Below are 14,676 nucleotides of genomic sequence, written 5' to 3' on the forward strand. Positions count from 1 at the left end.
CTATATACCCCTTAAAATACATGCCTCAGGTACTAACCAAGTGCCTGACATGGCAACTAATCTCCACTTCCTATTCCAGATATTTCCACGATACTATAATAATAAAATTAGTATGGTATTATTATCCAATAACAAATTGTGCTTAAATTATTCCCCATATACATGGCTTTGGGTAAGACTTTAAGGTATTTGTATACTATATCCCAGAGGGGCATCTACTGACTAGACAGCGTTGTAGTAGTGCATGGAGTATGGATTAATAGCTATTTTAATTGCATTTGGTAGTATGATAGGCAATATTTATCAAGGCTACATGAAATGGGATTGACACCAGCTGACATGAAATACAACAAATAGGCTAGCTATTCGAACTAGAGCAAGGCCATGTCAACAAGCACACACCACCCGTGGTATATATTATTTAGGGAGCAGGGCCATAACCTTGCCAAGGGCTTATATATACAGCTATAAAAGTTGTAGTGTTTGTACTCTTGAATTCTTACAGGAAATCCTAGCTAAAGCATGCTTATCCTCTTTGGGAGTAAGTATTTAGACTACTTAAGAAAATAATTAAAAAAGACCAGGGGATTATATAATACTGCCAACTTGGGCAAAGGATACTATAATAATAATAAACTATTAATTCTAATAATATGATGCTAATGCGGAGCCAACAGGCAAGAGAATAGGTTCTCTTACTTTAAGAAATAGGCAGAGAATCTTGTGTTTCAACTTTAAAGGCCATAGATTTAGGGGTTGATATTCTTAATTTCTTGTGATAACAGATGTCTAGCATGTCTGGTTCGCGTTCTCTCTGAAATAGCTTCAACTCTAGACTTAGCTGTTGAACTTGAAGCATGAGGACGTGCAGAACCTGGGTGTTGTGAGCGGGCTCGTCAAGACATAGGCTGAGAGTTGTATATCCAGGGACAACTATTACCTAATCTAGTAGCCTTTCTAGGCTGTAGTAGTGTATAGTAGCATGTTTAGATAGTACCTGGTATCCTTTTAGGAAATTTGCAGAAGATCTAGTTCTATAAAAGTTGATTATACCCTTTTAATTATGAAAGTTTCTTATTATTTACTAGGTGCTATAGATCCTAGCTATGTTTATTTCTAGCTATAGACTATTTCTATACTAGGATTAATAGATATCTAGCTATAATTCTTGTTATTAAGATTCTAGTTATAACTACTCTATAAGCATGCTATAGCTTGCTAAAAGCTTCCTTAAGTATACTTAGATTATAATAAGTAGTATTATTAGTAGTATTAGAGTTTTGGATAAGGCAGGCATCTACTTTAATAGCACCTAAAAAGGTTTAGATTACTCTTTGGAGCACATCCAGGCTATCCCCTAATAGTTCCTTAGGTGTTTAGGGAAGGTCGCCTAAAATCAAGTGGTGATTGTTATCATGTTATATAGGTATCTGCCTTAATATTACAAGCCAGGTAAAAAGATGCTTTAAAGGGTGACTAATAACTAATTCCCTTAATTATTATTTTCTAGGATAAAATATATAGCTACTTTTAGCTTGACTACCAAGACTACTCTTATTATTATTATTATTATTAGCAAATATATTAAAAACTCTCTTGAACCCAGGTTTATCTAAACTAATAACCAAAGTAGTACTATTTATTTGGAGGGAGGTATATAGAGCAACTTCCTAAGGATATTCTAGAAAAATTATCATACCTAGGCAAGAAGATAGAGGGACTACCCTATAATATCTATCTTAAGTAGTATTATAAGCAAACCCTACTAAAGATATAAGGTTAGCCTATTAGCAGAAAATAATTCACAAGACTAGTTAGCTCCCTTATTAAATATACAATCCTCTAATTATATAACCTGTCTAGCAGAGTTACCAAGACCTGACCTGTTAGGTAATAATACTGCTATCTAGTAAGCTTGTAATAATAGTAGGACAATTATAGCTATAGAACTTTCCCTTCCCTCTTTATTATTGGCGTGTTCTAGCTCCTAGAACCTTTAGAAATCAAGATTTACTATATCTATAATAAAAATTGCTTTCTAGAGCTAGTAGATGCAATATTTATAGAAAGAAGTGGAATTATAATATAAAAGATAGCCAAGGATAATAAGCAGGTAACTTGAGAAATTATTACTATCTAGAAATAGTATAGCAGGTATTTATTAATAAGGGCAGTATGCATAAGTTAGATAACTATTTCCAAGTTCTACAGAGACATGCGTGCTGCTAAGCACAACCTGGCAATCTTGTGCCCTTAGTACCTTATAAGTCTGGTATATACTATTTTTAGAGCCATTTCCTTCTTAGGGAATATTAAGCAAGCTTACAGCTTTTAAACATATTAAGGACCCTGTTGGCCAATCCAAGCTAGTACAGGAAAAAGCTTTTCTTATACAGGGATAGCACAAAAATATAAGCCAGGTTCTACTTAGGCAAGGAGTATTACACTTTTGGAGGCATTACCTGGGCAAGGTAAAACAAGCAAGCTTGCAGCCTTGAAACCTATTAGACACTCCCTTTACTAGCTCACTGCAATCAGGTTAGTACCTTTAATAACTAGTCCAAGCTATTATAGGAAAACGCTTCTAGTATGCATGATACCATACAATAGAAAGTCGGGACCCCTTAATCTATAGCATTCCATTTAGGGACATTACCCTCTCTAGGGAGGAGTAGAATCTACAAGTAGTCCTTCAAGTATTATCATGAAATAGTGTTAAGGAAGGTTAGAAGACAAGACATTGCTTCTATATCTTGATAATTAGTAGGTGTCCTAGTAAGTTATGCAGGGTGGCTAGAAGCAAACTATCAGCAAGCCAATCATTATAAGCCTAGAATTAGGTAAAAGAGATATAGAAGCAATGTCTTGTCTTCTAACCTTCCTTAACACTATTTCATGATTTATCATGAAATAGTGTTAAGGAAGGTTAGAAGACAAGACATTGCTTCTATATCTTGATAATTAGTAGGTGTCCTAGTAAGTTATGCAGGGTGGCTAGAAGCAAACTATCAGCAAGCCAATCATTATAAGCCTAGAATTAGGTAAAAGGGGTATAGGAAGCAACTAGATATTTATTTATTTAGGGTAATTATAAAGTATAATTTTTAAGCTTGTATTCATGCAATAGTATACACACCCAATTTTAATTAGGGAAGTTGCAAGAGAGGAAGGTCCAGGAGAATTATAAACAAGTCATGCAGGTATAGATAAATATAGTATCTTAAAGCAAGTCAGGATAGTATCCTTGTAGTATCTAAGGGGGGTAGTATAAGGCAGAAATATGGCTAGCAATAGCATTAGTAGTTTATTTAGGAGAAGAGCTAAACAAAAGTTTAGTCAAGAAGGATAGACTAGATATAAACAAGGAAGAAGAAAATCAAGGGGGCAGGAAGGCACTTATAACTTTCTTAAAAGCAGCAAGTAGGGCATCTAATACTGCCTGATTAGATCCAGGAGATCTGGGAGCGCTCTTGGACCACTCAGGGAGCAATCATGCCTGCTCCGGGCGCTGTCTGGGACAGAGCCGGGAGCGCGCTTGCCCCGATCCGGCAGTGTTACCATCAACCACATTACTACCTAATTAGATAGTGATCTATATATTAAAATAAATTACTATATTAAATATAGTAATATTTATATTTAATATATATATATAAATATAATACAGTAATTTATTTCTTAGCATGGCTTGGCAACCCATTAGGTTATCCAAAATCTAATAGGTTACCCATGTATAACCCAAAACCTATTAGATTATTAAAATCAGCAACCCAACCCATTTCTTGGTGGGTTGGGACAGGTTAGGGCGGGTTTCATGGGTAGACTTGTTCAACCCAACCCGTGAAACCCGCCCCAACCCGCCCCAACCCGCCAAGAAATGGGTTGGGTTGCTGATTTTAATAATCCAATGGGTTTTGGGTTATGCATGGGTAACCCATTAGATTTTGGATAACCCAATGGGTTGCCAAGCAATGCCAAGAAATAAATTACTGTATTATATTTACATATATATATATATTAAATATAAATAAATTACTATATTAAATACAATAATTTATTTAAAGATGTAGATCACTACCTAATCTACCTACATGGATTTTTTGGACTTTTTGGGTTGGGTTAGTGGGTTTTTTAGTAACCCGTGGGCGGGTTTCCAATCCCCATAAACCAACCCAAAACCACTGGTTCATCTTCAAAGGCCATGGGTCAACCCAAAACCCGCGGGTTAACAAGTCTATTCATGGGTTGGGTTGAACAAGTCTAGCTGGTAATTAATCCATAACTTAGGGCTTAATCTTAGGAATAGACCTCGTTCAAGAGCTAAATAGCTGTCAGAGAATCGGACATTGACAGCTAATGGATTCTGCTGTGCCGCAGCTCTGCGCCGCGACGCTAAGGAATAATAATAAACTAATCTAGTTATATTAGTAATATAATACTAGAATGGATTAGGACTATAGGCATACTAAAAGTATAAAGGAATATATTAAGGTTATAATTATATTAGAGTTATAATATAATACAAGTATAAAGGGGATATAATAGGCTAAAGTTATATAAGGACTGTTATTACCTGTACCTAGAAGTTTTATTTACTATCTATTGTTAACTAGATTAATAATATCATATTATTTACTAATCTGAACCCTGAGCATCTGCCTCTTTCTATATTTGTTTGACCCCCTTAACAATTATACTCTTCTTTATTTACTTCCAGAATACCCTTAGGTTCCTACCTTTGGAAGGATCGGCGGACCTAATCTAACAATAGCCCCTGCTCCCAACAAGAAATCCTAATAAAATAGTGAATACCCTAGAGCAATAGATAGTATCTGCTAGTATCTTGCGGGAAATAATAGTATAGTACCACGAGAATATTATAATATTCGCGCTCTATTATAAATGCTATGAACCTGACCAAACTGCACCTACTAGTCAATTCAGGCGGAGGCCTAGAGCTCTCTCTACTATCTATTTGGCACAGGCTCTAAGAATTGCCATTTCATGTCTAATAATAATTACATATCCTAATAGCTAGACAAATATATCCAGGCAACCCTTATTCTAGAAGAAAGTTAGCAGGATATACTTGATAGCTGCTGTCTTATCGTGATCAATAGCAGTCTTGACCTCCTTATGCAAGAAGCCAAAGTTGGACACTGTGAACATGATGTTATAACCTGAGTTTTGGGAGACAGCTTGAGTAGTATCATCACTGTTAACTGCGTCGTAATTGTCATCAATCCTCTTAGAGGCTTAATCTTGCGAAGCTTCCCCAAGATCTGACTCTTCCTTTTTGCTGTCCATTTCCGTATTTAGGTACTTTGAGTAAAGATGTTCATCTGATGACCTGGTGTCGTCCCATACCCCCCATCTGGATTTCGCAGAACAAGTAAAAGATACGCAAGCAGTTCTAGGATCGCTGGTTGCAGAGCTGGGGAGACAGCAAAAAGATGCCGAGAACATGGTGGCAGGCTCGCAGCGAGGTAGAACGATTTCATTCCGCAACCCTAGTTCATTTTAGCAAAGGCAATTATCACAGCAGTAGGGAACCAGGAAACACTCCACCTCATAGGTGCTCAATAGGACCTGAGCGTCAATGACCCATCCAGTTGGATCATCTTACCACCCATCACACACGTGCTGCGCATTGTTTTATAAAATCAACGAGGTCGACTATCTGAGTCACTTCCTTGGGACTTCACGCGCCGGCCATTGTTAGCGTTGGTGGACATCATGGCTTGTGCATAAACGTGAACATGTATGTGGTGCTATTCAGTCTTGAAGGCTCCCTCCTCTATGATACAGTATACAGCCATTGAGTCGATGACATGGAAGAGCCAACATGACATCACCCGCCAATGCTACATAAACCGGGCCACCACGAAACTCATCCAACAGTTTATCCACTTTTCTACTTCTACAATCTACTAGGAAACTACGACCGCTACTGCATCAAAATGCCTTCTCCCCACCGCTGCGGAAATCTCTTCGGCATGGCTTTTACAGGGACAACCATACCCAACGATGCCGGTAAAATGAACACAATCCCCACCGTCCCACGCCCCGAGCAACGCTTCGAGGATGCCGAGTTCTCATACCAAGGCAGCGGCTGGCCCTCGACGGCCTTTGCGGCAGACAACGTCACCGATATGCCGCAGAGCACCCGGGACATGGGCTTCAGCGGCGAGGCGATTACTGGCACGGGGAACACGTTCCCGGCGCAGGGAGAGAACGCGGGGAACGAGATTGGAGCGAATTGGCCTGGCGAAGGGCTCGACGAGGGGGTTGAAGCATGCGAATAAGAATCGGGGCGAGTTTGATACTGCGAGCGGGCCGGATGATGAGCGTGTGTACAATGTTGGGGAGCATGAGGGGAGAAATTATTATTGATCTGTCACATTAAGGTGCAAAAGAATAGTAAAAGCTACTTGAATGTTGTTTGGTGTTGAGAGAGAGAACGGACATGAGCGATAAGGCTGTGATACGAGGGCTTGCAGGGGTTCCACCAAAGGGCGTGGCGTGAGTCATACAAGGCTTAAAAAGCTTCTTCGCCCTCTGCACATCACTCGTATCTCCAGTCTGTCATTTGTATCCTCAAATTCCTCATCAACAATTATACAGTGTCTAAATATAGTGTCAAGATGTCTCCTGACTACCATCTAATCGGGACATACACCCGCTACTCTAGTACGTCCCCTCAATACGATAAGTACGCAAACTCACAGCAACAGGCTGGACTGCTCGCGTCGAGACAGTCCTCGAGTACTTCGAGATTCCGTATACATCCAAGATTCTTACTTTCGACGAGGTACCTCACTACGCCATTAATTCGAGCCTACCCTAACAGTACGATTAGATCAAAGCCCACTCCCCCAGCGGCCTGGTCCCAGTGCTCCACTCAGCCCCGTTGTCTATAACAATAATAGACTCCCTCTCTATCCTCGAATTCCTCGCAGAGCAGAACCCCCATCTCCCGCTGTGGCCGCGCGATCCGGCCCTGCGTGCTCTCGCCCGCAGCTCGACCGCCGAAATGCACTCCGGGTTCCCGACTCTGCGAAACACGTTTCACACAAACTTTATCGCGCGGTACGAGGGGCCAATCGCTGCTTCTAGATCTGAGGGGGCGAAGCGGGAGATTAAGCGGCTGTTGAGGATCTGGGATGATGCGCGGAGGGTGACCGTCGAGAGACTGGGACTCGTGGGTGAGAGTGAGGATGAAGGGTTTCTGTTTGGGGGGTTTAGTATCGCCGATGCTTTCTATTGGCCTGTTTTATGGGTATGTATATGTCTGCGTTCATTATCATCTCCGTGTTTCCTTGGTCGATGAGGCGGGTCACGGATCCTTGGTACTGATAGTTGGATTGATGTTGATCGCAGCGCTTTCGCACCTATAACTTGCCCCTTGATGATGCGAGTCCGGCGGTGTTGAAGTGGATGGAGACGATGTGGAATGATCCGAAACTGCAGAAGCTTGTGCATTGGTACTATCGACAGGCAGAGAACCCGGAGACCCGTATTGAGAAATACGAGAACATCTTCGCCAGTGAGGCTATGCAGGCCTCGACTTTTCCTGAGGACTGGGTGTTTACTGCGCCTGGAGCTGCATAATATGATAGTCTTGGAGATGTTGTTATGTTACGTGGTTTGTGCAGGGACAAGATGGTGTGACAAGGTCGCGAAGAAGGCGGCCCCTGTCAGCCAATTCGAGAGGGATTGCTGGCGTTGCAGAGCACGGGGATTATATGTAACGCCAGCCCGTGCGCGGTCTCGAACAGGCCTCGCTGTGTGTGGATCTCGTCGGTGATGACAGTGAAAATCTGCAGGGGCAGCTTAAGCCTTCCAGTTGCTGGTCCATTGGGGGGTGCCAGTGCCACTAGAACTGGTGAGCCTCCAAGAAATGTTCTTTGATTATAGCGTATACTCCGTAATTCTGATCCCTTCTTGTGAATGATATCTTGCGTGCATGATTATACTCGGAAACTTTCAATGGAGTGAAGGAAGTGAGCCTCAATGCCCGCCTGAAGGCCAAAGGGATCCCGACTGTGGCTAGAAAGTAGATTAGCAGCTTTATAGAGAACCGATACGCAAGCATTACCTTTGATGACTTCCAAACAGAGGTTGCGCCTCTGGAAAACGCAGGCCTCGCTTAAGGATCCCCATTATCCCCTATCCTGTTTGGATTTTTCAACTCCGACCTAGTCGACCAGCCAGTGGACTACCATGGGGTTTGTCCGCATTTATCGACGACTACTTCCGATGGCGAGCCGGCCCCTCGGCCGAAGACAATATCAAGAAGATCCAGGAAGAAGATATCCCCCGTATAGCGGCATGGGCCCGGAGAAGTGGATCCTTATTTACTGCAGAGAAGACAGAGCTGATACACCTTACAAGGTCTAAAAAGCAACACGGGATAGGACAGATCACCATGAACGGCAAGATAACCAAACTAGCCGACACAGCAAAGCTCCTTGGCGTTATCTTTGACAAAGAGATGCGATGGAAGGAACATGTACTATCACGCAGCTGCATCTTCCTTTGGGTTTTTAGGGGCCTCACATAGACAGCGTCTTCCGTTTATTGGTTAAGGTTCGTATATTCCACCAAGTTTCGCTGTCGGGGATCCAGGAACTTCAAGGGTTTTTATTCAGTGTGCGCGCGGCCGCTGCCAGAGTTATTGTCAATGTTTAGGTCAAAAACGCGGCCTTCTTGACGATGGTCCTCTTGACATGCTGATGCATATATAAAGGCCTACCAAGGCGCCCCTAAATCCAAGCAGATTAGCAAGCTCACTCACAATTGCACCGGGAGCCGAGCTCTCTGAAGATGGCACCCCGCGCCGAAAAATCAGCGGGAGCCAAGAGCGCACTACATCCTATGACGACTCGGGTACGGGCAAGGCGTGTTGGGACACTGAACAGGACGCTCGACAATTTGCATGCAGTCAAATGAGACTACCCGCTTCGGCATCGTGCTCCTGATCGTAGAGGATATCGGGATTGCGCGGGTCTTCTCGCTCATCCAGAGCCTGGTCCTCGCGAGTGAACAACACCGCGCCATGGTACGGAAGCTCATCGTTGTCTGTCAAATGGAGGACCTAGGATATGCCGGTCCAATTTGAAGATGGCACGGAAGAAAGCATGGAAAATGGGAGTCCGGCCACGCCCGTCCTCGCTGTTAATGTTTATTCGTTTAATAGCTAAGAGAGACCATACAACTCTAGCATGGCCCTTTTTCATGGCCATCCCTAATAGTATCACCTCACGCCCTAGATCTGCAGTATTAAACTTGATGTTATCTTGCTGTAATAATATTCTAATAATATCCTCATGCCTGCCTAATATAGCATACTATAGAGCATATTTACTATTATAATTATGCATGTTAATACAGATCTATTAACTAGAAAGGAGAATATTAATAATAGCTACTAAACTATTTTTTAGCAGGTTGGGGCGGGTTAGGGCAGGTTTCATGGGTTAGGTTGAACAAGTCTAAATAGGAGTATCATGTAGTACTCTAGGATACTTGGACTAGACTTGTTTAACCTAACCTGTGAAACCCGCCCTAAGCTGCCCCAAGCTGCCAAGAAATAGGTTGGGTTGCTGATTATAATAATCTAATAGGTTTTGGGTTATATATAGGTAATCTATTAAGTTATAAATAACCTAATAGATTGCCAAGCCATGCCAAGAAATAACTTACTATACTATATTTATATATATATATATTAAATATAAATAAATTACTATATTAAATATAGTAATTTATTTAAAGATATAGATTATTACTTAATTAGGTAGTAATCTATATGCATGGATTTTTTGGACTTTTTGGGTTAGGTTAGTAGGTTTTTTAGTAACCCATACGCAGGTTTTTGATCTTGATAACCCAACCCAAAACCCACGGTTTAACAAGTCTAACTTAAGCAAGACTTGCACCTCTATATTAGTGCTTAAGACAAGTAGCCACTGTTAGATTAGGGTCCGCCGATCAATCCGTAGGAGAACGCCTAAGGATATTCTTGACAGGATGAAGAGAATATAGATCGTTAGGGTCAAACGAAGTATAGAAAGAGGCAGATAACCAAAGTGATCGGTAAACAATGGGTGTATTGTCAATCTAGTTAATAACAGACAGTAAACAAAACTTCTAGGTACAGGTAATGACAGTCCTTATATATTCGTTCCCATAGTATCCTTGAGTACTGTATGATACTTACATCAGAGCGTCCGCTCTGTTGTATCCGATCATATCAGATCGCCCGATACTACTGTAATTCAGATTAGCCCTAGCGTCATATCACCCGATATGACCGGGTCAGCACATCGTTATTCCTTAGCGTCTCAACATGACGTTGCGGCACATCAGATTCATTGGCTGTCGACCTCTGTTTCTCTGACAGCCACTTAGTAAAGCTAAGCAAGTTATTTATATACATAATTAACTAGTTCTAATATAGTTTTACTAGCAGAATCTTAGCACTTACAGTTAAATTTCGTTTTTATCCTTTTCTCCTGTTTGGACGCCGTACATAAGACGAAGGCGGTGGGTCGGCAGAAAGGCACGGATACTCCCTGGCCTCTTTCGTTTGTCTTTCCTTCCTTCGTCGTTCTTCCCATACCTTAGCTCGGCAACAACGCCCCATCGTCACCTAATTTACAAGTCCAGTCTTTATCCGGATGATAGTCCTCGGGCTGAGGCTCGGTGATAGAACCGGGAGGTTGCGATCGAATATATTCGTTTACTGATCGATTTTCTGTGCTCGCAGAACCTTTCTTTCTCTGTGGCACTGGCAGATTTGGATGCGGTTTCCGGCCTTAACTGCTAACCACACAAGATCGCAGTCGATGTTAGACACCTAGAGCGGGATCGATCGGAATGGCTGGGAGCCGACGATCTGCGAAAGCCTGTGAACGCTGCCGAAACACCAAGCGACGCTGTCGACCCCCATATCCATGCCAAGCATGTGTCAAGTATGGCCAAAGCTGCGTTGTCAGAGACAAAGCAAGGTAAAAAATAGACAGACCACCTAGCATAAAGCCAGTTACATAAAGTGCGCAGGCCCCGTCGCGTGCCAAGGGAAACGAACGCCTCGGTACCTCAGACATACAACTCTCCGTCTCCGTTTCAAGATTCTACAAATCGAGATTCGTTTCAGTCGTTTCGTCGGGATGAACCGCCCGGTTTTCAACCCCTATTGCAAGCAGAGGGACAATCATCTCGTGATCCGCTCGAGATCGTTGTCTATCTGGTCCGCACAGCGTCAATAAAACGATTTAGTATGCATACTCATCACCATAAACGCCTTTCGCTCACACGGGAGAATAGACTATGATTTCAACTGTCATCTCGTCGAGCCAGCGAGTTCTCGCCTTCCCCCTGCAAACATGCCACCACAAGCGAACCAGACTTCGGTTCTGTCAGACCTGGATCATCAAAAAATACAACAGATGATCGGTTCTATGAAGCAGCTAAAAGACACACCAATCGACCTCGTCGACTTGTCCCAAGTCCAATCTACAATAGCCTCCATTTTCATAGACAGTCCGTCAAAAACTACCCTACAAGATATCGATGTTGGGAGCACAAGCGCTCGTCTCGATGATCTGGCTCTTGCCTTTGCGGCTCTTACATTTGAAGCCTTCGCTGAGAGTAACGCTGAAGTCGCACTCGCATTTCTCGAGCTGTCAATGAAAACTGCTGAGGACTATGTCGGCCCGCCAACGCTCAATCTTGCCATTGCAAGTTATCTTCAGCATGTTTGTGTGCTTCGAACTGGGACCTCCAATCGCAGCCGAGCGTTGATTGCACAAGCCGTGCAGGCAGCTCACGATATTGGCATCAACAGGTGCGGTCCAAGTCATAACCCTCTGCAAACTGCCAGGCTTTATTTGGCGCTTTATTTCACCGATCAGTAGGTGCCGAGTATTCCTTTGCCGAGTCTTGCTAAGCATTGCCCAGGTACTGTGCCATGACACATAATACTGCACCATGCATCAAGCCGATCGATTATGATCCTGTTATCTTCGAACCACTCCGACAAGCCAGCCCGGAACTTAGAAATCTGATCGAGCTAGTGGCTTTAAATGGGAAAGTACTGGACAAAATGCATGCTTCTCCGTTAACTTACGAGAACATCATCAGCCTAGAATCCATCATTGGCAAGGCGTGTTTCGCCCTTGGCCAGCCGCTTCTCAACAATGCGCAGAACGAGAAAGGTTTCGAAGCGCGTTACATCAACTTGGCTCATGTTCATATGTTCTGGTAGGTACTTAAGCTAGACCTGGATTTACCACACTAAAGCACTTAGCAGGTCACGCATCATGCTTCGTACACCTTTCCTCCTGTCCAACGAACACTGGTTGTCCTCACTCAGTATCTGCATCCGTGCAGCCCAGATGCTCCTTTCGATATACTTCGACGTCCTCGGCCCATCAATCCAAGCAATAGCTCGGACTGGTTCTCCTGCAACTGATCGAGAGTGGGAATTTGCTCTCAGAGTCAATCAGTTGCCACCTACTTGGCGCCAAGTACGGAGAATAATGACATCGGTTTTGATCCTCTTCTTTGCCTTTTGGTATGGCGAGGTCTCATACGACGAGGCCGGCCGTGCATGTGCGTATGCCTTGGCACTTTTGGAATTTGAACGAACGAGATGGGGTGCTGCGCTCAATGATTCAGGGCGATCAATCTTATCTCTTGCGGCCGTCAGTGGAATCAATTCTATGGAGTACATTAAGTGGATTGTACCAGGTGCAGATGAAGCCTTCATCGCCAACGTGCTAGATGTGGATCATGTCCGGACACAAGCAGATCCCACTACAGACCAGCAACCAGATGATGGTGGATCATCTATCCTTCAGGATTTGGATGGCGATAGCTTTGGAGACCTGCTCTCCTCTACAACTCTATTCTCCGGAGCTTTTCCGCATACAGAATGGGACTTCCACAGCCTATTTAGCGACGATTTGGGAGGAATGGAAAATTTATGATTTAGTTTCGGAACATGATATATTAGGCAAGGGGGGGAAATATTCGGATCATATTCTTCGAGAAAAGACGAGGGAAAGATTCAGAGAGAATACCTAAACAGTTCGTTTTCCCTGTCTGTCTTGTCTTCAAAGCCTAGCCGCATAGCCGCCGCCTGGTCGACTGGCCCGTACTCACGATCACGTCGCTTGTTCTCAAGCATAAGATAACCCCGCAATAAGGCTGCCCCACAAATTGCGACTGCTGCTGTCACAATTATAGCCAAGAAGCAAGTCGGATAATGTTCCTCAGCCTCCGGCTTCTTGATGGTCAATGGAGCAACACCATTGCTGATCGCCCAAGCACACCAGAGTAGACCCGAGATGAACGTTTTTTTGGTATGCCCAGCAATATTTGCACCTGCCAGAGCCAAAATCATCATGTAGCCTCCCGCGAAACAGCCACATATAACGAATCCAAAAATTGCACCGGCTCGTTGTGTGTCCCAGTTCAGCTTCCACATCAGACAGGCGCCCAGTACCACACAGGCTTCACATGCGATTACAAGCCAGGTTCTGCAGTCTTTGAAAAAGGTGCCAGTGATGCCCACTATGGAGCATGTAACAAAGACGCCTCCACCAACTGCTCCGGTCATCAGTACAGATTGAAAACTGGAATACCCAAAGCTGCTGATAATCACACTGCCAAATCCGGAAATACCCCCATTTGCAAAATGAAGGCAAAAGGTAGTTGGAAGGAGAATCCACGTAACTGGGTCCCGCAATAGCTCTTTGATCTGATATAATTTGAACTCCTTGTTCTCGATACCGGTCTGCTCCAAACGGATTCGCTCGACTGCAGCTAGTCGCTCTTCTGGTTTCAGAAACTTTGCTGAGGCTGGGTTCTGTGGTAGGAGGAAAATTAATACGATACCCCAGACAACTGTGCCAGCCCCAAGGATGAGATACTGGTACTTTCAGGGCCGGAGGCTACCCTGGATATGACCTATCCCGAATAGGAGAAGAGATCCCAGAAGGCCTCCTAGCCCAGTGGATGTGTACCACAGTGCGTATCGGAGGGGTTGCTCTGCTCTCTTCCACCACATAGTAATCATGATGGAAAATCCAGGTGCTACAGCACACTCGACAACGCCCTGAAAGAATCTAGCAATATCTTTGTTAGCAGTAGTTCATCAAGTTAAGGCTGTTTGTCTCTCTACCTTTGAGCCAGGAAGCCATGATAGCCACCCACGACAACAGTGAGCATAACAACCACTCCCCATGCAATCACTGTACAGGCGAGATACCTGCCGATAGGCAGTCTCTGGGCCAGCCAAGCAGCGGGCAGTACTTATAGACGTCAGCGGATATTCACGATCATGCTCATAGAGGAGAAATAGGAATACAAACATCCGGTGACACATCCCCAGTAGAAGATAAGTGTAGCGTTTGAATATCGCTGCAGATCCAAAACTGGCTGTGGGTCGGGACCAGGAGTGTATCCCTGCACAGTATAGAGATCTAGATCCTCGATAATGCCAAACTGAGATGCGCCGTTGAGAATCACCTTGTCAACATACTGCAGCATAAATGTAATTATGAGGAGTGGCATCAGGAAGAAATCTATCTTCCGGAGAAGGTGGCAGTCATTCCCATCTGGAATATGGTTCAGATGGACTGCGTCTCCTCCGGGTTTCTCCATTGT

The 14,676-nt window shown here is 43.6% G+C and overlaps 4 protein-coding genes across 4 annotated transcripts; 3 read left to right on the forward strand and 1 right to left on the reverse strand.

Annotated features, from left to right (window-relative positions):
- The first annotated feature begins 5,873 nt into the window (after positions 1–5,873).
- On the forward strand, positions 5,874–6,436 carry BJX67DRAFT_368008 (uncharacterized protein). The gene has a single exon (XM_071030595.1). It carries the CDS (start codon positions 5,961–5,963, stop codon positions 6,303–6,305), a length of 345 nt encoding a protein of 114 aa, XP_070880639.1. The 5' UTR covers positions 5,874–5,960; the 3' UTR covers positions 6,306–6,436.
- An 85-nt stretch (positions 6,437–6,521) lies between these two features.
- Positions 6,522–8,104, forward strand: BJX67DRAFT_368010 (glutathione S-transferase). Its single transcript, XM_071030596.1, has 4 exons — positions 6,522–6,690; positions 6,735–6,811; positions 6,860–7,279; positions 7,381–8,104. The coding sequence occupies exons 1-4, from the start codon at positions 6,645–6,647 to the stop codon at positions 7,609–7,611; spliced, it is 774 nt and encodes a 257-aa protein (XP_070880640.1). The 5' UTR covers positions 6,522–6,644; the 3' UTR covers positions 7,612–8,104.
- A 2,513-nt stretch (positions 8,105–10,617) lies between these two features.
- On the forward strand, positions 10,618–13,107 carry BJX67DRAFT_368013 (uncharacterized protein). Its single transcript, XM_071030597.1, has 5 exons — positions 10,618–11,012; positions 11,065–11,282; positions 11,332–11,917; positions 11,965–12,267; positions 12,317–13,107. The coding sequence occupies exons 1-5, from the start codon at positions 10,882–10,884 to the stop codon at positions 12,993–12,995; spliced, it is 1,917 nt and encodes a 638-aa protein (XP_070880641.1). The 5' UTR covers positions 10,618–10,881; the 3' UTR covers positions 12,996–13,107.
- BJX67DRAFT_386342 (major facilitator superfamily domain-containing protein) lies at positions 13,076–14,673 on the reverse strand (the record flags this gene model as incomplete). The annotated part of the gene is made up of 4 exons (XM_071034048.1): positions 13,076–13,876; positions 14,108–14,135; positions 14,192–14,321; positions 14,382–14,673. The coding sequence occupies 4 exons, from the start codon at positions 14,671–14,673 to the stop codon at positions 13,076–13,078; spliced, it is 1,251 nt and encodes a 416-aa protein (XP_070880642.1).
- Positions 14,674–14,676: the final 3 nt, after the last annotated feature.

Source organism: Aspergillus lucknowensis (assembly GCF_044049455.1).
Source record: "Aspergillus lucknowensis strain CBS 449.75 chromosome Unknown BJX67scaffold_86, whole genome shotgun sequence".
In the NCBI taxonomy this organism is placed as follows: Eukaryota; Fungi; Ascomycota; class Eurotiomycetes; order Eurotiales; family Aspergillaceae; genus Aspergillus; species Aspergillus lucknowensis.